Source organism: Lepus europaeus, chromosome 5, assembly GCF_033115175.1.
Source record: "Lepus europaeus isolate LE1 chromosome 5, mLepTim1.pri, whole genome shotgun sequence".
Taxonomy (NCBI): domain Eukaryota; kingdom Metazoa; phylum Chordata; class Mammalia; order Lagomorpha; family Leporidae; genus Lepus; species Lepus europaeus.
The window spans coordinates 18,310,360-18,333,331 of NC_084831.1; the positions used below are offsets into that span (position 1 = coordinate 18,310,360).

The 22,972-nt window shown below is 64.9% G+C and overlaps 1 protein-coding gene across 1 annotated transcript; it reads right to left on the bottom strand.

Moving 5' to 3' along the window:
• Nucleotides 1–977: 977 nt before the first annotated feature.
• On the bottom strand, nucleotides 978–22,725 carry RUNX3 (RUNX family transcription factor 3). The gene is made up of 5 exons (XM_062193173.1): nucleotides 22,432–22,725; nucleotides 20,587–20,743; nucleotides 12,965–13,069; nucleotides 4,611–4,769; nucleotides 978–1,519 (listed from the first exon to the last, which is right to left on the bottom strand). The coding sequence occupies exons 1-5, from the start codon at nucleotides 22,723–22,725 to the stop codon at nucleotides 978–980; spliced, it is 1,257 nt and encodes a 418-aa protein (XP_062049157.1).
• Between the last annotated feature and the right edge of the window lie 247 nt (nucleotides 22,726–22,972).

The following is a 22,972-nucleotide window of genomic DNA, read 5'->3' on the forward strand; positions in this document are numbered from 1 at the left end:
CACACTTGGGGGTGGCACTGATGGCCACTGAGGAGCATCCCCGGGCGGCGCGGCTGGAGCGGTGATGAGAAGCCACGGCCGGCCAGTGCGGTACTTCTCATCTTTCTCCCTGAAGCCCTAGGACTAAAGAACCCAGGCGCGAGAGCCCACACAGCCTGTGGGGGAGGGCCACAGGGCCCCTCCCAGCTCCTCCGGGAGGACGCCGAGGGCCCGGCGAGGCACCAGAGCTGCTGCAGGAAGGGTAGGGGGTGGGGGGACCCCCTGATCCCGCGCGCTCACAGTCAGAGACTGTGTTTAAAGAGGTCTGACTGAAGCTTGTTTCCTAAAATCCATTTTAAAACCGGCTTCCGGTTCCAGGCTGTTTCCTTTGGGGGCCGCGGAGAGCCTGGGTGGGGCACAGCTTGGTTGGCCCTCGGTGGGCGGGGGCGGCTGGCTCAGTAACCCCTCGGCCCAGGACCCCCTGCCCTTCCCAGGATGGGAACTAGGAGGCCCCCCCAAGGGAACCGGAGGGGGCTGCCTCGGGCTAGGAAAGTGCGTGGGGGTGGGGTCCGGGCCTGCAGGTGCTGGGACACCACGGGCAGCTGAGCTGGGGGCTGGGAGCAGCTGGGGTGCCGGCACATCCCCTCCTTGCCAGCACCGCTGCCGGCAGCCAGGGGCCGGGGCCCCACCCCATCCATACCTGGAGCGGGGGTGCTTTCCAGTTCGGACTCAATGTGTGCCAATGCAGCGGGAGGGCGGGGTCTCAGGAAGGGGGTGGAGCGCGGGGGGCCTCTTCCAGGGGCCCTGAGGCATTCCCCGCGGGCACAGGGGGCCTGGGCGGTCCCACGTGCTCAGATGACTGGGCTCAGGGCGGGGGTGGGGGGCGGCGTTCCTGGGGAGGCCCCCAGCCCTCGGTCCAAAGAGGGGGCTGCGCAGGTGCACTCAGAGCCACCTGCTGCCTGGGAGCGTCAGTCTCGCCCCGTCGGGGCCCGCGGCGGTCAGTAGGGCCGCCACACGGCCTCGTCCATGCGGCCCGGCGTGCTGAGGGCCGTGGGCGAGTTGCTGTGGCTGCCGTCGGCCTCCACGCCGTCGCTCTGGCCGCCCAGGCTGGGGTTCATGAGGTTGCCGGCGGCCACGGCGGCGCTGCTGGTGCAGGAGGCCAGCATGCGGCTGGGCGAGCGGTCGCCGCCCCCGCTGCCGGCCACCATGGAGAACTGGTAGGAGCCCGAGGAGGCGGCCCCGTAGTACAAGTGGTAGGGGGACGGGTTGGCCTGGAAGGGCCCGGCCTGGTTCTGCGGGGCGCCGGGGTAGGGCGGCGGGAGGTAGGTGTGGTGGAAGCGGCTGGTGGCCGGCATGCCCGCCACGCTCAGGCTGCTGATGCCCGTGCCGGACGGCGTGGCGCTGTAGGGGAAGGCGGCCGACATGGCCCCCGGGTAGTGCATCCGGGGGTCGGGGAAGCGGCTCTCCGTGAGCGTCTGCAGCGCCGGGAAGGGGCGGTCAAACTGGCGGGGGTCGGAGAAGGGGCTCAGGTCCGAGGTGCCTGGGGGGACAGCGAGGAGGAGGGTCAGTCGCCGCCCGAGACCACCCGGGCGCTCTTCCTGAAGCGAGATGTTGGGGTGCTGCGCGCAAGCCCACTGTGGGGGTCCCTGGCTCGATGGGGTTCCGCCTAGGGCAAGGGGTGGGCAGTGCGGGCCTCCCCCAGGCCCGGCCTGGAGGGGAAGAGGTGGCTTCTCCTGGCGCATGCGCGGGAACAGGTGCCTGCCCAGCCCTGCGGCTCCTGGGCTTCCTCCTGGAAGTGGGCCCTGACCCTGTCCCAGAGAGACACAAGGGCCGGCCAGAGCCTGTCCCGGCACCCCCGGGAGTTCCCGGATGAGTGTTCCCGCCTCCACCTCTGACCTCTCATCCCCGTCTCCCCAGATCTCGGCCCTCAGCATGCAAAGTAGCTGGGGTTCAGTCTAACCCAGCTGGAGGGAAAACAGGCCTGGGGGCGGTGGGCGAGGCACCGGCCTGAGGTCACACAGCCCCACCCTTGCCCAGTAGGCTCCTGGCCCAACTCCCAAGCAGCACAGGAGCCAGGCTGACTGTGTGGCCTCTGGAGCTGGGCAGTTACCTAGGGTTTTGCACTGATTAGCTGTGTGTCCTCGGGCAAGTCGCTTAACCTCTCTGGGCATCAGTTTCTCCATACTGAAAACAAGGACTGTAACAGCTGATCGGGATTAAGCTGGTTAACCCACATAGAACATGAGAACACAGCCGAGCTGGGGCAGGGCCTGCCAGGGAGAAGGCAGAGGTGAGGCTCTTGAGCAGGGCCCCCTGGTGGTCTGGCAGCAGTGAGATGAGGGAGCCCCCAGCGGGTGGGCACCGCCAGTCGTGTCTGAGGCGTGGCTGAGGACAGAGGGCTGTGATCCCTGGGGAGAGCTGTGGGGTGCCCTGGTCCTGCATGTGGGTTGGAGCCGAGCGACACTCCTGGCCCAGGCTGGGGGAGGCACACGGGGTGTGAATCCAGGGCCGCACCTGTTGGAGGCCGGGACCTTGGTGCTGAGCGGAGTGGCAGTGGGTGCTGCCCATGTATCAGGAACCCCACAACAGGAGCCTCAGGAAGGGTCTGGGCCTGGGCCTGGCGCGTGGCCCTGGGGGCTCCGTGGGCTGCCTGGACCTGCCGCGGTCCCCTGCTGGCCTTGTCCCCGGGGTGAGGGAAGTCCCTGCTGTCAGACCCCCAGCGGCTTCCCCAAGGCCCCCCACCCAGGCCTCAAAGCTCCAGGAAACCCGAGCTGGCCGGGCCACGGTGGAGCAGCCAACCCCAACAGGGGAAGGGAATGTTTATTTTCTTCTCCAAATTGCCCCAGCTGCTGTGTGGCCGCTGAATGAGCCCTTTGAGCTGCGCGAAGCCCCCCATTGTGGGCGGGCTGGGGGCTGGGGTATGGAGGGGCTGGGGCCTCCGCCTTATTTGCCGGGGACCAAAGCTAGGGGTCAAAGCCATTAACAGGCACCAAGGGTGGGCGGAGGCGGCCTGGGGGCAGAGGCTCACCCCACCTGTAGGGGGGCAGTGAGCGTGGCTCCCCAAGCGGTGGCCGCCAACTCCCTCTGTGGCTGGGCCCTCCTCCGCACTCTGTAGTTGAGAAACCTGACGCTCAGAGAGGTGCAGTGACTTGCCAAAGATCACACAGCCAACGTACAGAAGAGCCAGACCCATTCTTAGTGAGGTCTGACCTCGAAGTTCACACTCAGGGGTCCTCGGTTCCCAGGGACTTTCGCTCACCCCAAAGGGGACAGGTCTGGGAGGAGCTAGAAGGCCCTGGCTCAGGCTGCAGCAGGAAGATGGGGGTCCAGGCCCCTCGGTCGCCCCAGACCCCCCTCCGGCTCCTCCAGGTAGAGGCAGCGGCTGTGCCCACTGCTGCTGGGCCAGCCATGCTCCGGGGGTGGCTGGAGGCGGGGCCGGGTCTGCCTCAGGCTCCCACAGGCACTGAGCCCCAAGACGTGCCCAGCCCGCTGTGGAGGGCAGACGTGGGCTCCCTTCTATGGGAGCTGGTGGGCAGGAAGCCACTGCCACGGCCACCGGGAGGTCCCAAGGCCCCACTGGGCTCTGCTCTGTGGCAGCAGGGAGAGGCCTGGTGCCCCTTGACCGAGCTGGTGACAGGAGCAGGGGAGCTGCTGGGCAGCTGTGGGCACGGCCCCGGGGGTCAAGCTGAGCGTCTCACACCTGCTGGCCCAGGAGCTCAGGGAGGCTGGGCGGGGCCCTCTCCCCAGGTCCGAGCGCAGATTGGAAGGGCAGCATCGCGGGCTGCATGGAGCCCCACCTGGAACCCATGGCAAGTGCCTGGGCAGAGGCCAGCGGGCCCACCAGCTCAGCCTGGCGCAGGGGGCGGGGCGGGCCGGCACAGCTTCCTCTGTGTCCAAAGAGGGACAGGAAGTTCCCCAGGGGCAGGTGCAGTAGGGGCTGTGAGACCCACGGAGGCCCGTAGGCTCTTAGGATCCACTCATCTGCTGGGGCCTCTGAGCAGGCCCTGGAGAAGGGAGGCTGCGAGCAGCACCCGGCCGTCCTGGCCCCACCCAGTCCCACAGCCTGGCACCCTCTGCCCCCCTGGCCTAAGGGCGGGCCGTGTACGCAGCCTCCTGACCCCGGAAGATGGAAGAGAGTGAGCCAGGGCCCAGCGGCTTCCCGAGCACCTGCAGGTGCGCATGCGCTCCAAGACCTCTCTGTGGCTGTGCCTACTGGACCCACCCGGGCCATGGCCCTGGTCCCTCCCAGGGGAGGAGTCTGGGCAGGCAGGGGGAGAGCTTGCCCAGACAGTGCGTGGGCCTGCAGCAGCACCCAACGGCTCGCCATGTTCGCCTGAGTGCCCTGAGCTCGCTCGACCGCCACTCCAGCCCTGGGCAGAGGGAGGCGGAGGTTGGGGGGCAGGGACAGGTCTGTCACCTCCTTGGACAAGACGCTGCGGGATCCACCCCATTTCCCCAGGCGAGCACGAGTTCCTGGGGCACAGGGGCTGTGTCTGTGCCGCTCGGTGGGTGCGGGCACCGTGCACATCGGCTCGCGTTGGCCGCCTGGGCCACAGAGCCAGGGGTGCAGTGGGCGATCCTCGGAGAGGGGCTCTCCACCCGCCTCCACCTGCTGCCCCTGCCGTGTGTACCTTGGATGGGGGTCTGGGCCTGGCTGCTGAAGTGGCTCGTGGTGCTGAGGGAGCCGCGCGGGCTGGGCGTGCTCGGCGCCACCCGCATGCGGAGCCGTTCCAGCTCCCCGAAGCGGTCGGGGAACGCCTTGGTCTGGTCCTCCAGCTTCTGCCGGTGCCCTGTGGAACATGGGGAGCCGTCAGCCGCCGCCGACACGGAAGAGCCCCACTCTCTGCCGGGAAGTTCTCCCTGAGGTCTAACCACGGGCCTCAGTGGGGAGAACCCTGACATCACCACCAGCCTCCCCTCTGGGGCTCCCGAAAGCCCGGAGAACCGTCAGCCTGCGCCACCCCCAGACGTGGGAGCTCCCCCACACCGCATGCGTGCGGACGACTGTGGTGCCGGAGGGGCTCAGATCAAAGCCTCTGCAGCACTGCTTGGCAGAAGGGGAAACTGAGTCACCAGGCCTGGGAACTGCCTCAATGCCCAGGGGAGGCAGGGCGAGAACCCAGGAGCGCAGCTGCCCCCTGCCTCCTAGACACCCCAGAGTGGGAGGGGCTGCTCGCTGCTCCGGCCCGAGCCCTACCCTGGCGCCCCCAGAACCCCTGCCCCTCTCTGGGCTCCAGAAGGGAAACTCACCCTCCTGAGGCCACGGTCACAGCTAAGTGACACCCAGCTGGCGGGACAAGTCCTGCACCACACCCACGCTGCCTCGCCGACTCACTGGACACGCGCAGACACACGCGCCACAGGAGGCGCTCCCCGCCTGAGCCCCGGCCCTCTCCAGGGGCCCCGGGACATTTCCTGCCCGGCTTCTGGCTCAGTGTGCGTGGGAGACCCCGAGCAAGGTCCCCTCGGGCCGGCTGTGTCCCTCCAACTTGCCCTCTGAGCAGCTCAACCTCCGTTTCCTAGTCCGTAAAACTGGCCCCACGGAAGTGACAGCGTGCCCGGAAAACCCTGGGACCCTCCCTGGGACAGCGAGGGCCCAGCAAGTGTGATGAGCACTTCGCCGCGAGCCCACTGGCCGTCCCGCCTGCCACTGACCACAGGGCGGGACGCTCGCCGGGGTGACACACGGAGGAAGGGGTGGGGCTTCTTGGGCCCCGGGCCCTCGCAGGAAAGTGTGGGGAAGAGGCTGCGCAGGAGGGGAGAGAGAAGGTTTGCCTGAGTCCTGGGGTCTGGTAGAACGTGGAATTTTCTCGATTGACAAACACAGAAGAGAGAAGCGGGTGGGGAGCAAAACACAAGCCGTGCCCGTCCTGCCAGCAACAGGCGATTCCCTAGGGAACGTGTGACGGGGACAGGGACAGCCCTGCAGGCTTCCCCAGGCCTGACTGATTTTCCGAATGATCCGGTACCCGCAGAGCCCCGAGCTCCCCATGTGTCCCTCACAAAGCTCAGACGGGCATCCGAGAGCCCGCAGAAGTGGAGCAGGTGTTCCTGGGAGCCCCAGAGGGTCACCAAGGTCCAGGGGACCCCAGTTAACTCTCCAGTGACACCCAGGCCATTGGAACACTATGGGACACTTAGCAATGGAGGTGAGACCGTGGCCTTGGCGGAGTCCCCCAGTGCAGCCTTCCAGGATGCTCAGCGAGAGCTGGGGTCCCAGAGGCAGGTGCACACAGGGCTGGGCATGTGGGATGGGTGGGGACTGTGGCAGACAGGAGAGGGCTGGGCCAGTGTCGCCACACCGGGCGGGGTGCCGGGGAGCGCAGGGTGGTCTGCCTGCCGGATGGCCGTGGGGACCACAGGCTGACCTCACGGCAGCCTGGCTGCGGAGGATCTGGGTGTCTCAGTCCACCACAAACTTGACGTGAGCCCGTGGGCTCCACGAAGGCGGGTGCAAAACCTCAGGCGTGGCTGTTATCGTCACGATGAACAAGGCCCCTTGTTTCTGAGTCACCCACAGACACAAGCGCTTACGGTTACTCCTGTGGCCTGGCGGGGGGGGGGGGGAGGGCGGGGTTCACCGCCAGCTGGGGTTCGAGGACAAGCTCAGCAGCTTGTAGCCTGGGGGCCTCACTCAAGTCCTGCTCCCTGCCCCCACCCCAAGCTGCAGGGTCCCTGTCACGCTGGCCGACAGGGCCTGTGGGCAGTCGGCCCACACAGGGGCGGGGGACATCGCTCTCAGGACCGGTGCTGGACGCCAGGGAGGCAGGAGTGCCCCTCCCCCACCCAGCCTTCCAGCCCAGGACACTGAACTCGGGCAGCACTCGCACCCAGATCCCGGACCCCAGGCCGGGTGCTCTCCCCTTGGACATGTTCCTTTCCTCCCAAGATGGGTGCTGTGCTCAGGGGCTGCTCTGGCACCCAGACTACGGATCCAGGCCCCGGCCCCAGAGCACACAGCCCGTGCTGTCAGAGGGCAGACTTCCTGGAGGAAGGGGCGCGTGCAGCACTCGGGAATGGCGTCCTTGTGGCTGTGAAGCCGCCACTGCCAGGAAGGGGAAAGGGGAGCCGGGGTGGGGGAGGGGGGCGTGTGGCCAGGGCGCCAGAGAGTCTCAGAGCCACGGGGCTGGGGCCTTCACGCGGGGAGCCCAGCGGAAGTTCCTGCGCCCGAGGAGAGACGAGGGCCCTCAGAAAAGGCCCTTTCATTCCGTTCCCACAGTGAGACGGGGTGGGCGGTGCGGCCCTCTGCTCACTCAGGCACCTGCGGCCTGGTCCTCCAGGCTCCGTGCCTCGGTTTCCCTCCAGCACAGCCCGCTGGCTCACCGAGGCCCCTCCCTCCGACAGCTGGGGCTTGCGGGCCGGGATCAGCCACCCATCAGCCTGGGGTCCCAGAGAGGAAGCGGGTGGGGCCTCTCCCGGAGGGCCCGCCCATCACCGCCTCTTCCTGCCACTGCTCCGTGGAGATTCTCCGTCCTCCACACCTCGGCGCCCCTGGCTCAGGACAGCCTCTGCCCGGAGGGGTCTCCTGCCCTTTTGGGCCTAGGCCAAGAGCCCCCTCCTCCAGGAAACCCCGAATCTGTACCGCGGAGCCCCCCACGGCATCTCTACAGCTACGACCACTAGCAGGAGTGGAAACAGCTCAACCCCGCCCCGCCCCGCCCCTCGCGGTGCCCAAGCTGCCCACACGCGCACCTTGCTTGCCCCCACTGTCCCCATTTTGCAGGTGAGACACGGAGGCTTGGTGCTGGTCACACCTTCTGGAAGGCACGTGGCCTCCTGCTCTCCCTAGAGCCCAGACACCTTTCAGGCAAAGAGCCTCAGACTTGAAAACCTAGGGCTCTGGGGCCAGCGCTGTGGCGTAGCGGGTAAAGGCACCACCTGCAGCGCTGGCATCCCATATGGGCGCCGGTTCGAGTCCCAGCTGCTCCACTTCGGATCCAGCTGCCTGCTGTGGCCTGGGAAAGCAGTGGGAGATGGCCCAGAAGAAGCTCCTGGCTTTGGATCAGCACAGCTCCGGCTGTGGCAGCCATCTGGGGAGTGAACCAGCGGATGGAAGACCTCTCTCTGTCTCTGCCTCCCTAGTGCCTTTCAAATAAATCAATAACTTAAAAAAAAAAAAAAAACAAAAGAAAGAAAATCTAGGGCCCCAAACTGGGGCGCGGAGCTGCTGTCTGCAGCGCGGCCCTGCCCTGCCCTCGCTCGGAGCTGAGTCTGGCGCTGCACACGCGCCGCTCCGGCCCACCGAGGCCCTGCCTCCCCCGGCCTCTGGGAAGCGGCTGTGACACTGTCTAACCCCAAGGGCGTGGCTGAGTTGGGGGACAGATCACAAGCTTTGGAGAGGAAGGTATTTTGGGGGGAGCACGGGCAGCACCTGGGGCACCCCCTTTGTGGCCTGCCTCCAGCAGCCAGGCTCAGATCGCAGAGGGCTCCCCCAGCCTGGTTGGTGCCCAAAGCCCTCACTTCTGGGGGAGCAGAGCGCGGCCTGCCCCGCCCCGAGGGGCTCCAGGGGGCCCAGGCCTGTGCCAGGCAGCTCCCGTCCACCAGTGTTCTTGGGCAAACCACCTGTCCCTCTAGGCCTCAGCTGTCCCTGTTGATGGAGGCCAGGCGGCCAAGGACAGGCCTCGGGCTTCACTGGAGGGGAGGCGTCCCAGCTTCCGGCTCACTCCGCCTCTGCAAACTCCTCAAGGCGCCTATGGGGCGCGGGGGGCGACCAGGGTCCCAGCGGGAGAAGGGGTCACACAGACATGGAAGCTTCCAGGTGCCTGGTGCTTCTGTGGGGCCTGGGCGGCCATCAGGGCCATCCTCCTGCCTCCACGCTGCCCAACATGAGCCCCTGTGATGGGAGTGGGGCTTCAGCAGGCCCTGTGCCAGGTGGGCCATGCGTATCAAGTCCAAGGTCACCACCCCCTGACAAGCTGCTCCTAGGCACCCTATTGTACAGGTGGGAAAGAGGAGGCACAGCCGAGCAGCACCCCCGGGATTCAAACCCGGATTGCTCAGCTGTTTCCCAGGGCTTCCAAGGGAGGAGGGCTGGGTCCCCGGGCCACGAGGTGGGCAGCCAGGCAGGAGGGGGAGCAGCGGAGCCGGCAGGGCCACAGGGAACAGCCTGGGCCCCGGCCCCGGGCCCCCGGCCCCGGGCCCTCGGCCCATCCGAAGCTGCTCGCGGGGCGCCGGCCGTGCACACACAGCTGCCACTGTGCCGCAGCCGGGCGGGGCGGCCGGCAGGGTTGCTCTGCGGCCTGTCAGGAGATTTACACGGCTCTCATCCACGGGGATGGGGGTGGCGGCGGTGGCGGGTGCTGGCCCGGGGTGGTCTGTCGTGAATGGGCCCCCTGTGAGCAGATGAAAGGCCGGCGCTGGCAGGGGGCCAGCGGGCAGGGAGGCGGCAGCTCCCTCCCAGGCCTGGGCTTGATTAGGGAGCCCGGGAGGTCTGAGGTTAACCCCTTCCCTCCTGCCGGGGCCCAGGAAGCAGCTGTGCGGCTGCAGCACCTCGGGGGTCACTCTCGGTACCCATGCCTGCCCCATTGGGTGCTCACTTCCTCTGGGCCGCTGCTGCCGTCCCGGCTGCCCCCACGCCTGGAAGCACATGAACTAACTCTGGTCACTCCGGTACTCATCGAATCTCGGCTGAGCACCTACTGAGCGCTCGGGTCTGCGTCTGCAGAGACCCCAGCCCGGCAGAACAGGTGCATGGCGGGAGCTGAACAGTCAGTGACGTAAGCACGTAAGCGGATGATGCCGTGCCTCCGAGGGGGCAGGTGCTGTGGTGAGGGGAGGGCCGGGGAAGGCAGCGTGTGTGCAAGGCTGAAACAGGGTGGGTGCTGGGAAAGACTTCAGGGTTGGAGCACTGAGCCATGCCTTCAGGTGTGGGCGGGGAAGAGTGCTCGCAGAGGCCCCGAGGCAGCTGTGTGCCTGGCAAGTTCCAAGACTGGTCAGGAGGCCAGGGTGGTGAGAGGGGTGGGCAGGGAGGAGGGGCTAGGGGAGGGAGGCAGACAGAGCAAGGGGCCCGAATGGGGTGGGGCCTTGCGGGCTGAGGTGACAGCAAAACTTGTTAGCATCTCTTCCCCCACCCCGGGGTGTAGGCCCCAAGAGGGCGGGAGCCCCACTGGTTGGGTTCATGGTGGCACATGCAGTGTACAGAGCAGTGCCCGAGACCAAGTAGGCACCCAGGAAAATATTTGTTGAAATCATTGCATTATTGTACACTTTGGGGAAGAAAGGGCCCACCAGGAGGACCCCAGAAGCAAGCCCTGGGCCTCGGGCAGCGTCAGGACCTCGGGGTCTCCCTTGCACGGCAGCAGCACCCACGGGGCCCGGAGGGTGGGGTCAGCCCTGCCCAGGCCTGGCTCCCCCGGGAACCGCCAGACACACACAGCTCCTCCGGACCCTGCATGCAGCCCGGCAGCCTGGCTCTGTCGCCAGCCCCCAGCGCCTCGGGACACCAGCATCGCGAACCTCAGAAACCAAGGCCACACAGGCAGGAAGCCACCAAGCCAGCCTCAGACCCAGCTGGCCACCTGGCTGCAGGTTGGGCACGCTCTGCAGGGCACCGGAGGGGAAGAACCCGGCCACAGAACCCACAGCCAGGCCTCAGGGAGCCCCAGGACCAGCCCCGTGGCCCTGCCCTGCGGCGGCCTCAGACCCCACAGGGGGCTGGGGCCCAGAGAGGAGATCCCGGAGTGCAGCTGGCGGTGGCAACCCTGGGGGCTGCCAGGCAGCGAGCATCTCACTGAACCCTCGAAGCACTGGCCCGAGTCCACACGGACCCCACCCATTTCACAGATGAGCACACTGAGGGGGGAGGCCCCTGGGCTGCACAGAAGCCCTCACCCTGGCTTCGACCTGGTGGTGGAGGGTCTGTTCCCAGAAGCTCTGCACAGTGCACCCAGGGTCACTTGGGGGGCAGTAGCTGGGGCTGGCCTCTGCCTTCTCACCCGTGTACAAACCACGGCCAGCAAAGGAGAGGGCGTGTGAGGTCACAGGCTAAAGGCCAGGAGCGGGCTGGAACTGGAGTACTGGAACCGGGGTACTGGAACCAGGGTACTGGAACCGGGGTTACTGGAACCGGGGTACTGGTACGATGTGACCTGGGCCAAGAGCAAGCAGGGCCGCCTGGAGATGGCGGGGGGAATGAAGGGGGACCGCACCCTCCCACCTCGGCCCTGCTCCACGCGGAAGCCTCTGCTAAGACTTCCTTTGTGCCAGTCACTTACCCCACTGATCTCCCGCGGCCCAGAGAGGGGCACTGCCTGCCTCGGGTCACACAGCAAGCCGGCCTCTTGCCTCCCGACCCGGCCTCTCTCCCTTCCTCTGGGGCTATCTCAGGCCTGGGAGACCCCAGAGAGAGGAGCAGGCAGTGGACTCAACCAGCGGCTCCCTGAGTGGGGGCGGAGCCTCACACCCACCCAGGGGCTTCGGTAGGGGATGGCAGGCAGCTCTGGGCCAGGCGGTGCCGGCCCCCTGGGGCCTTCTCCCCCAGCCTGCACCCATGCCTGTAAGAGCAGGTGCTCCTAAACACCAGCCTCCACGGGGCCCAGCTGTGGCCCGGTCCTCCGCAGCCAGCCTGTGGCTCCCGAGACAGCAGTGTGGGGGTGGGAGGGTCCACTGCTGATAGACCCACAGGCTCACAAGCACCCCCATCTACTCCAGCCACTGGCGACCCCCGTGTCACCACCGTGCGCCAGGCCTGCACTTCACGGAGCAGGGGCTGAGGCCCTGAGTGGTCAGTGTCACGCCCAAGGTCACACAGCAGGTAACAGCCCTGGCTGACACTACCCATCGCCTGCTGCCCCTCCTCCACCCGTGAGCAGATGGACGCCACTCCCTCCTCACAACAGCACCCTGGGAACCCCATTTTCCAGACAAGGAAACTAAGGCACAGAGGTGACCTGCCCGAGGCCGGCTGGCTCAGCACCTGCTCTCAGCACCACGGTCGTCCCTGGGTCACCAGAGTTCCTCAGCCATCACTACCTTCAGACGCCTGGGGTCCCTGACCCAGTTTCCAGATGACAAAACTGAGGCCAGAAAGGAGACAGGACTTGTGCAGGGCCAAGGGCACAGACCTGCCCCTGCCTGGTCCTAGCAGAAGGGAAGTGGCAGGGATGTGGCCAGGCCTGGGGACCACATAAGGGAAGGTACACAGGCGGGGCCCCAGGCAGTGACCCTGAGAGGCCAGGAGGGAGCTCCCCAGGGAATGGGACGTGGGTGTAGGGGGGAGCCAGGCCTGGGCCTCCTGGGCGCTGGGGTGACACCGGGTGCTCCTGCCCCAGGCCCACTCGGCCAGAATGGAAGGCTGGCTCTGGGTGCTCAGCCATGCACTGTGGGGTCCTCAGCCTGGGGCCTCGCCGCCCTGGGACACAGGTGGCCCTCTGTCTCTGCTGCCATGACAACCAACAACACAGGGTGGCAGCTAACACCGATGGGCCGGCTGTCCACACCCAGGCCCAGAGCCCCGGGACGGCTCACCAGCCCACAGCCGTTCCCGGCTTCACTCGCTGGCCCCCTGGGCCCACACAGACCTGCGGCCTCCGCTCAGCTCTCCCCACCTTCCCTGCAAAGCCGGGACTCTGATGGGTCAGGTCCTCCTGCACACAGTAGGTGCCCCATCCTATCTGGGGAATCAAATGCGCACCCCCGACCTCCCTGGCTGCGTGCGGCTGGAGCCAGTTCCTGCCTGCCCTGCAGCCGTGGCCCATCAGCCAGTGGTGGCGGAAGCTGGGGAGGCCAACCTTCCTCCCCACCCCCCACACATGCACCACAAACGCCCCAGCCAGAACTTCGCCCATCCTCTTCCGCCCCTTGATGCCTCAGCTGGCCCCCGCGGCGGGCAGTCACCCCACAGCGGAAGTGACCTCACCACGCACGCAGCCTCCCACATCTGCAGTGAGGTTCATGGGCTCTGCACACAACGACGGCATGGGGGCAGAGCGATCTGGCCAGTGCCCATCCCTCCCTGGCCTGGGGCTCGGCGCCCAGCGGCACTTACGTCTGGGCTCCCGGGGTCCGTCCACGGTGACCTTGATGGCTCGGTGGTAGGTGGCCACTTGGGTGGGGTTAGTGAACACGGTGATGGTCAGCGTGAAGCTCTTGCCTGGAGAGAGGACGCGAGAAAGGCAGGGTTGGCACCTGGACCCCACCTGGAGCCCCGAACTTGCGAGAAACTCTGTCCCCTTTGAACCTGGGCAGAAGAAGGGGCTCTGGGGGAGCTCCAAGCAGCTGGGGCTGACAGTCAAGGCCCAGGGGGTCTCGCCCCCCCCACCCTTGCCACCTGCTCCCTGCCCCCACGCCCGGGCCGACCAGGCTTGTTTCTCCTCTGCTCCTGGGCCGTTCCTTGCGCTGTTCCTCCTGTTTGGAGACTTACTTGATGGGGGGGGGGGGGAGGGGGGGAGGAAGCGTAAGTAAGACCTGGTGGTTTCTGAAAGTGATCAGTGGTCCTTGCAGAAAACTTGGACAACACAGAAATCAGAGAACAAGACGAAGAAAAAGGCCCACAGTGCTAGCACCCTCTGGGTGCCGCTGCTTCTGACCCAGGGGACGGCATGTGCACTCCTGAGTGGACCCCAGGGAAACGCAGATTCTCGGACCCGGCTTTTCGCATCTGCGGACTCGCCGCGTCCTCACCAGCACCATCTGCCGCGACCCCCGGAGGCCCCCTGGCTGCAGGAGCCGCCGCCCCCGGCCCACCCTCCCGGCTGCGTGCAGCGGGTCTGCAAAGGGCCTGTTCTGGGAGCTGCAGACGCTTCATCTGCAGACACACTGTTATTTCCAGAACCCTGTTCTATTTTTAGATAGACATTTGGCTCCGAAGTCTCCATTCAAAATTCCAGAGAGGGGGAAAAAGTTTTGAAAATAATACTATTATTTTTTTTTTTTTTTTTGGCCCTTGAAAGTAAAATGAGAATGACCTTGTGTGTACAGAAATCTGTCTGCATCTCTGCCTATGTCCTTAGCCTGGATTCCAAGAAGCGGCGACGACGGCCTCGTGGTCTCCCTGCGCCATGACGCGGGCAGCGGGCGGGCGGCGGGTGGGACCCCGGGGCGCAGGCCGCTATCGGGTGGAAGATCTCTGAGCCGCTCTCGGTTTTGTTGGTCTTTCTTCCAGATTAGTGAGACCGAAACTTCTTACGCGGTTGTCACCGTCCCAATCCAACACTGATTATTGCTTCGCCCTCCTTTCCGCTTCTCCCGTTAGGGGCTCTGCGCCTTTTAACAATCCCAGCCTGGGGGCCGGCGGACGCTGTCCAGGGGCGCAGGCAGCCCCCCGGGGCCCCCCCAGGCCGTTTCTCGCGCCAGCCACCGCCACTTCCTTCGTGGATGTCAGCCCCAGACAGGTGTCCCCGGGCCCAGGCTTCCGCCCCGCAGGCACTGCTCTCTGCCCTCCGCATCTCACTCCCTGTCTGTGCTCTGCTCTAAGGCAAGGAGTTTTCCTCAAAGCACAGCGGATTTTCCTGGCGCCATGGTAACAGTCTCCTCTCAAGGGGCCGGCGCTGTGGCGCAGCGGGTTAAGCCGCCGTCTGCGACGCCAGGTCCCATCTGAGCACAGGTTCGAGTCCCAGCTGTTCTACTTCCAATCCAGCTCCCTGCTAATGCTTCCTGAGAGGCAGCTGAAGGGGGCCCAAGTGCTTGGGCCCCTGCCACCCATGGCAGAGACCCTGATGGAGGTCCAGGCTCCTGGTTTCAGCCTGGCCCAGCCCTGGCTGTGTGGGGAGTGAACCAGGGGACTGGAAGCTCTTTCTTTTCACTATGCCTTTCAAATCAACAGAATCCTTAAAAAAAAAATCTCCTCTCACACTGTTCTCTTCTAAGAGACTGCGGGGGAGCTCTGTGGACCCAATTCCCACGAGGTAATGGCGGCCCGTGCCCCCGGGGCTGGCCCGGGGTGGGCAGATGGAGGCTGCCCAGTGTCCCCTCCGGTGTCCTGGGGCCAGCAGGTCTCAGGACCCGGACTTCCCAGGTGGGAGTTGAGGGCAGGGCGGGGACGGATATCTGAGGGATTTTCTTTTTTTTGCACGGCTGCTCCAGGAATCAAGAGGAAATTCTAGCTCCCAAACATAATTCAAGCAGCCAGGCTGCCCAGGCCACACCAAAGAACCCCATGGCCTCCTAGACACTGGGGGAGTGGAAGCTGGGGTGTGGCTCTGCGGGGAGGGGGCCTCCTTGCCACCTCCTGCCTTCCCCTCCTGAGGTCATTTCCCTCGTGGGCCCCCCCCCCCCCCCCCCCGGCCAGGCACTGGGGAGGGGTGTGTCCCACGGGGCAGCACACTGATGGGGTCTTACACAGACAGCCCAGAACCCCAGGTGGACTCCAGGCGACCAGGACCAGGGGGGCCCCATCCCCTGCGGCGAGGGACCCTGGCCGCTCCTTGGGGTGTCTACTGAAAAGTCACCTCCTCTGAGAAGCCTTCCCTGCTGCTCCACCCAAAGAAGGCCCCTCCCGGCATGGAGGGGAAGCACACGGTATGGAGAGGTGGCGTCTCCCTCAAGTGAGCGCGTGGGCAGCCAGCCCCAGCGATTCTCGGCAGTACCTGTGACCTTGCCGCCGGCTGACGTCACAGACAGTCGCGTTACAGTCGCTGCGGCTGCTCTGAATGTCCTGTCTGCTCGCTCAACTCCAGGGTCGCTGGCGTCACCGCCTGCCCTGGCCCTGCTGTTTGATACGTTAAGCTACGCAGCACGCACGCCGCGGCTCCTTTAAGACATCTTCCAGCCGTGCTCTCACACCACGGTTTCCGTGACAAGCCCCTCCACCTCGAGCCCCCCTCCGCCCGCCCACGCCCGCCCTCTCTACCCCCTGCACCTGCTGGTGCCGCCCCAGAGCGCCCGCTACTTTCAGTGATCCACCTTCTTCAGCTCTTTTTGTCTCCTTCTTCGAGACTGTCATAAGCTCCTTGGCAGCCGGATTTTTTGTCTTGCTCATGGCTGTGTCTCTAGACCCAAGGGCTGGCTTCCGGCATATACTCAATAGATGTTTGCTAACGGAATTAACGTCAGAGCCTACTGCTCCCATTTTACAGATGAGAAAACTGAGGCTCAAAGAGGGGCTATGCATTGGCCGGGACACAAAATGTACAGGCAGGGTCCAGCAAGGTTAGAATGTGTGGAACCTGCCCCTGGGACCTACTCCTGGGAGCGAGGGGCCCCTACTCCCACCAGGTAGCAGCCTGCATCCCACGGCCGAGACCCCAGCTTCCTCCCAGGTGCCAGGCGCGCTGCCACCCCTCCCAGGTACCTGCAGAGCAGAGAGAGAGAGTCAAGAGGGCCGGGAGCTGGATCTAGAAGCAGGAGTGGAGGGAGAGGCAGGATCCGGGGGTCCCAGGAGGCAGGAGAGGGGCAAGTGTGTCTCCCTGGGTGCCCATCACCTGTCTGTCCTCCGGCAGCAGAGAGCTGAGAAATCGAAGGGGAAAAACTCTGCAGGGGCCCAGGGCCAAGTGGTACCAGGGCAGCCCGGGCAGAGGAAGAGAACTTAAGTCCGGGAGGGGATGCAGGTACGCCTGGGGGGCTCTGAGCACCACCCCATGACATGTCGTCAGGCCTCAAAAAACCCGGGCCGCTCAGCAAGTCCAGTGGGGCAGGATCCTAGGCCTCTAGCTTGGGTTCCCATGTGACAAGCCCCCCACCCCCTACCCCGCCCTGGAAGCTTCACGGGCAGCCGAGGGGCCATCTCTCCGTCTCAGGGCCTCCTGGGATTGCTCAGCATTGACCAAGAAGCCACCTCTCTCCTCCCTGGTGTGCACGCATCTCACTCCCACGGTCTGCCCATGCACTAGTTTCTAACCAGTTCACACAGAGCAGGGGCTCACACCTTGTCATTCACACCCAGGACAATGGCTACCCGTAGGGGACATCGCAGGGGTGTGTGGCTGTGTGAGGCGGCCAGTGATGGGGACCGAGCAGGGTGAGCGTCCAGCAGCACCAGGGGCCCTGGGGGTTCATTCTCCCTGGAGGCAGACTCTGAGCCGCGCAGACTCTGAGCTCCTAACTCAGTAAGTGAGCGAGTCTGTCTGCGCTTCTCCCAGCTATTGGATTCCCCAGGACAGAGGACAGTCCTGGTTTTTCTTTCAAATTTTATTCAGAACTTTTCCAAGAGCTCAAAACTTGGGAGGCTCAAGGCCCTGAGAGCAAGGCCGCATTCAGACGTGGTTGCCTGGAACCCTGCTCGAGCACCCACCAAGGCCTCTGTCCACGCACAGTAACACATGCAAAGGGCACTGTCTTAGGAATCACTTCCCTGGGGCCTGTGCTGTGGCATAGCGGGTTAAGCAGCTACCTGCAGTGCCGGCATCTGAGATGGGTGCAGGTTCGAGTCCCGGCTGCTCCACTTCCAATCCAACTCCCTGCTAATGTGCCTGGGAAAGCAGTGGAAGATAGCCCAACTGCTTGGGCCCCTGCCATTCATGTGGGACACTTGGAAGAAGCTCCTGGCTCCTGGCTTTGGCCTGGCCCAGACCCACACCTCTGTGGCCATCTGGGAAGTGAACCCGCAGGTGTAAGTTATCTTTCTGTCTCTGTAGCTCTTTCAAATAAAATAAATCTATTTTTAAAAAATTTGACAGATAGAGTTAGACAGTAAGAGAGAGAGACAGAGAGAAAGGTCTTCCATCCACTGGTTCACCCCTCAAATGGCCGCTACAGCCGGAGCTACGCTGGTCCAAAGCCAGGAGCCAGGTGCTTCCTCCTGGTCTCCCATGCGGGTGCAGGGCCCAAGCACTTGGGCCATCCTCCACTGCACTCCTGGGCCACAGCAGAGAGCTGGACTGGAAGAGGAGCAGCCAGGACTAGAACCCAGCACCCATATGGGATGCCGGCACCCACAGGCAGAGGATTAACCAAGTGAGCCATGGCGCCGGCCCCCTCAAATAAAATAAATATTAAAAAATAATTTTCCTTTTCTTCTCTTCCATGGTAGCTACAGAGACTCTGAAACTGTGTAAGGCGGTGGGTACAAACCTATGAATTTCACTGCAGGACCGTACAGGGTACATTCTAGATCATTCCCTGCAGGCCGGGCAGGCGGGGCCCTCAGCCCGAATCACCCCAGGAGACCCTGATCAGGTGCCCTGGCTGCGCTCTCCTCCGTCCTGGGTTCACACCCCTGAGGGGCCTGGGTTGCAGTGTAGCAGGTAGAGCCGCCTGCGCGATGCCGCAGGCCCGCGTCCCATATTGATGCTGCTGCTCCACTTCTGATCCATCTCCTTGCTAATGTGCCTGGGAAAGCACTGGAGGAGGGCCCAAAGGTCCCTGCTCCTGGCTCCTGGCTTCAGCCCGACCTAGAGTCCCATGTGGCCATTTGGGGAGTGAACCAATGGATGGAAAATCTCTTTCTCTCTCTCCCTCCTTCCCTTTCAAATAAATAAATATTTTTTAAAAAAGAGCTCCATGGTACCACTGAATCAGTATATTTCATGGAAAGCCATCTTCCTGGAATTCAGACATAATCGAGGAATAAAAATCAAAGAAACGGCAGGAGTTCCCATCTGACTGTTAGCGCTGGCGGCTGTCAGAGAGGCAGGGAAGAGAGAGACCTGGGACCTAGACCCCACCGGGTCCCGACTCTGAGGGTGCGTCCCCTGGGCAGGACGGGCTCAGCAGACGTGGGGCGGTGCCCTCGGACCCTGCACCCTCCCTGCTCCCTCCAGCCGCCTCCACCTCTCCCACTCCACGATTCATACCTTCTGGGTTTCCCCCACCCCCGCCCAAACCGCATCATAATCACAGAATCAGTGAGTGTCACCGCTCAAAGGGACCTCAAAGCCCGCCCCCAGCCCCAAGCATTTGAAGTGACACAATCTCTGACAGGCCTCCAGCTCTCAGCGGGCGCCAACTGATTCAGCTCCATCCATTTCCTTAATCCTTCCAGAACAGTATCCCCACTTTACGGAGCAGCTCGCCAGCAGGGCTGGGGACTACACCCAGGTGGGTCAGTCCAGAGCCTGGACTCTCACAGACCAGACGCCCTTGAGAGCCCATGGCCTGGTCCAGAGCTCCGGGACATCAGCCCGGCCTCGCGGGACCACGGAGACTGGGGAGGGCATGTGCGAGAGCCAGTGTGTATGCTCAGCCGCCTGTGGCTCCCCAGCCCCAATCCTGGGCTCAGCCTTCCCAGCCAGGTCACTGCCATCCACCAAGGCTTTGGAGTCCCCCTGCCTCCCTGCAGGCGGCCAGCAGCGGGTGGGCTAGGCCTGCGGCCACGAAACCACAAAGAGTTCATTTTCAGAGACTGGCCAGACTGGCTCTCAGCAAGCTGGTGACTCCCGGCTCGCTTCTCGCTCTGCATCTCGTCTCCCAGGAGAGGGCGCGAGAAGTGAGCCAGCGACACTGTGTTCCTGAAGCCGCACTGGGCTCCCGGGAGCAGCCTCGCTAGGGGCAGCAGCCACTCCCCCCCTCCACGGCAACACGCACACCTGGGCCAGCCACCGAGCGGCAGCGACACCGCGAGCTGGGGCTCGGATTAAGTTGCAAAGCGTTTGAGAGATTGGGGATGACAAAGGGGGCTTGGAGACTCATTAGGAGCAGCAATGAAAGCTTAATTCATAAAAGCAAACATTTTCCATCCATCAACCTGCAACCAGTTAAGGGCAACGTTTGAAAGAAATCTGTGCGTGGGGAAGGGAGCCAAGAGGAACAGGAAATGTTTGAAAGAATGTAAACTATTTCAGTTTCATAAAAAGTAACAAGTAAACAGTTATTACATGCAAATAATGCCCTGGTTTTAATTAATGCTGAAAAGTCAAAATATGTCTGACATTTGCGCGTATACATTGAGGGGCTGAGGAGGAGAAATGGTGCCCAGATGCCCGCTGTGGAGCGGGGCTGGCGGCTCGGGGGAGCGGAAGCCCCGCGCAGGCCTTGCTCCCTGGCGAGGAAAAGTGCAGCTCTGCTCCGGCCGCGCCTCAGCCCGCGCCGGGTCCGGGAGCGCAGGCACAGGGGCTGGAGGGGCGCCTGCCTCGGGAAGGGAACTGCAGGCTTCAGCCTCTTCGCAGCCGGCCCCTCTTAAAGGGCCACAGCATGGCTTCTCCACCCAGGAGCTAAGGGGTGGCGGGAGTCCCAACAGCCCCAGGCGGCAGCCACGGGGGCGTCCGCTCCAGCCCTGAGAACGGCACACCAGCCTGACCCCGGGCGGGTGGGCGGGAGCCGGCAGCCTGCGCACCCCCACGCTAGCATCCAGAGGGGTGCATTAGTTTCTCTTCTAAGCCACCCAGAGGACTCTGGGAGACCACAGCTGGGGAGAGCAGAGGCAGACTCTGCCCTGGGGCCGGGACCGCTGCTGGGCTGCTCTGTCCCCAGGCCAAGGGCTCTTCCTCAGAGCCTCCTGCCTCTCTGGGCTGGTGATGCCATGGTCATGGTGCAGCATCCTCCCTGAGACCAGGAGAGAGCGAGGCGGTGCGGACGGCCGCAGGAGCCCGCAGGCGCCAGGAACTGGCAGAACGCGGTGCCTTTTTCTAACAGATCACACGCGTCTTCACAGGGGTCTGTGACACCCTCAGGGGTGATCCAGGCTGCTGCGGACCAGCTGGGCCTTTGGGGTGGGGGAACCCCAAGGCCCCTCTCTCTCTCAGTCTCCTTCCCCCTGCCTCCGCCACGGCCAGCGCTGGCCACCCGCCCCCTTACCTCGCCCGCTGCGGCCCACGAAGCGCAGGTCGTTGAATCTGGCCACCTGGTTCTTCATGACGGCCGAGGCGTTGCGCAGCTCAGCCGAGTAGTTCTCGTCGTTGCCGGCCATCACGGTCACCACCGTTCCGTCGGGCACATCCCCCAGCGCCACCACCTGAGGACACGGGGGTAGCGGGGGCCCGCTGAGAAAGGAGGGGAGGGACCGGGCGAGGGAGCGCCCCAGGTCCCAGGTGCACTGCGGATTCTTTAAAGGAGGGACCCGTAAGGGAACGATCCTTTTGCCCAAATGCAACAAAAACAAGACGGAAGCCCTGCCTTCCGCCCCGCGGTCCTGGCTCTGCTGGCTAACCCGCGTCCCAAGAAATCTTGCTTTCCGCCGAGCTACCTGTGCGGGAGAGCCTGGGCTCGGCTCAGTCACGGTGCGACAAGCGGTTCCTCTGCCTTCCGCCCGAGCCAGAGGGGAATCTGCGTGCTCCCAGCAAGCAGCCAGCCACATCAAGAGCATCAACCGGAATCATAACGGCACTGCTCGCCCCACTCATCCACGCGAGGGCCACTCGGGGCCTGAGACGTGGCCCAGGCCCTGTGAATCGGCCTCCACAGGGCCTCGATTCATTACACAGAGAAAATGCAAAATGCAAAAAATACGCTGGTGCCTTGAGAAGGGTCCTCAGGAACAAAAATAAAAAACCCTTTTAAAGTGTGTGTGTGCGCGTGCGTGCGTGTGTGTGTGTGTGTGTGTGTAGGGGGGGCAGGCTTTCGTTAAGAGGAAGATGCACCTGCTGGGAATTGCAGGATGGGGGCGGGGCTGTGCCCCTCCACGCCATCTCCCCGACCCCGGGGAGGGAGAGTCTTCTAAAGGAATCAGACCTTGCACAGAGCCACAGCCATTTCAAGGTGCCCGCCGCGCGCAGGGACTGGGGATCCAGATGGTAGAGATTTCGAGGAGAAATGTTTGGGGTCTGATTAAAAAGGCCAGATTTCCTGTCAACATCCTGTCTTCTTCTAATTTCAAAGATTCCTTTTAAGCTCCAAGTGACAGTAAACCTCCGATCTGAGAACGAGTGGCACACGGGCCTCACCCCACCCCCCGCCCGGGAGATTTAAGATGTCACCCGGGAGACCTCAAAGAGCCACTCATCCTTTTTTCCAACTCGGAGTCGCCTTAATGGGCGCAGGGCCGGCCTCCGCTGCCGCGGGCGGCGGTTTGCAGCCACCTCGGCACCCCCCGCCCCCCGCCGCCGGCCCTTCCGGCCCGGCCCTTTCTCACGGCAGCTGCGAGAGGTTTAGGGGAAAACCGGGGCGTTTTTCGTTTCATCTCGCTGCCCCCTTAAACAAATGAAAACGAAACAGTCGCCCACTCCCTGGCACCGACGGAGCTCCTCCGAGCCGCCGGGGGACTGCCAGGGGCGCCGCTCAGGCCGGCGACCGCGCAGGGTGCGGGAGCGCCCCAGTCACGGCCTAGGGTGCCCCCCTCCCCGGGAACGCCTCGGAAGCCAGGGGCCGGGGTGAGCAGGAAGTGCCTGCCAGGAGGCGCAGGAGGGCGGTGCTAGGCCCGCTCGCCCCCCACTCCCCACCCCGGGGTCCTCCGCCCGGCAGCCCAGGGATCCCGATTCAGGGGGGGATCGGAGCCCCATCCGCCCGTTCCTCCCCCAGCGCCTCCACGCAGGACACCGCTTAGCCCGGGTGCACGGGGCCTAAGCCTTGAAAGGCAGCCCGCGGGGCGCGCAGCGACGCCGCCCAGGTACCGCGCGCAGTGGGGTCTCGGGCGCGTCCCCTCCCCACCGCTCCGGGCCGCCGGGAGCCCCGGGGACCGTGTCCTCCGCCCCGGCCCGCACTCACCTTGAAGGCGACGGGCAGCGTCTTGTTGCAGCGCCAGTGCGAGGGCAGCACGGAGCAGAGGAAGTTGGGGCTGTCGGTGCGCACGAGCTCGCCCGCGTGGTCCGCCAGCACGTCCACCATCGAGCGCACCTCCGGCCGGGCGCGCCCGCCGGGCCCCACGGCCGCCTGCGCGCCCAGCGCGCCGCTGTTCTCGCCCATCTTGCCGCCGCCGCCGCCGCCGCCGCCGCCGCAGGGGAAGGCCGTGGAGGGAGGTGTGAAGCGGCGGCTGGTGCTCGGGTCTACGGGAATGCGCATAACAGCGGCCGTCAGAGCGCGGGGCGCCGGCGGCGGCGGCGGCGGCTGCCCCCGGGGTGGCCGGCGCGGGCGCCTCCTCGGCCGCGAGAAGCGGGAAAGCAGAAGCGGCGGCGCCGGCCCCGGCCTCGGGGCACAGGGGGCGGCGCCCGGGGACGCCCCGCCGGGGCCCGGCCGCCGCCGCCGCGAGGCCTCGCCGCCCCGACGGCCGCGCGCAGCCTGCCCTCTAGCACCGCATCCCCGGCGCGCG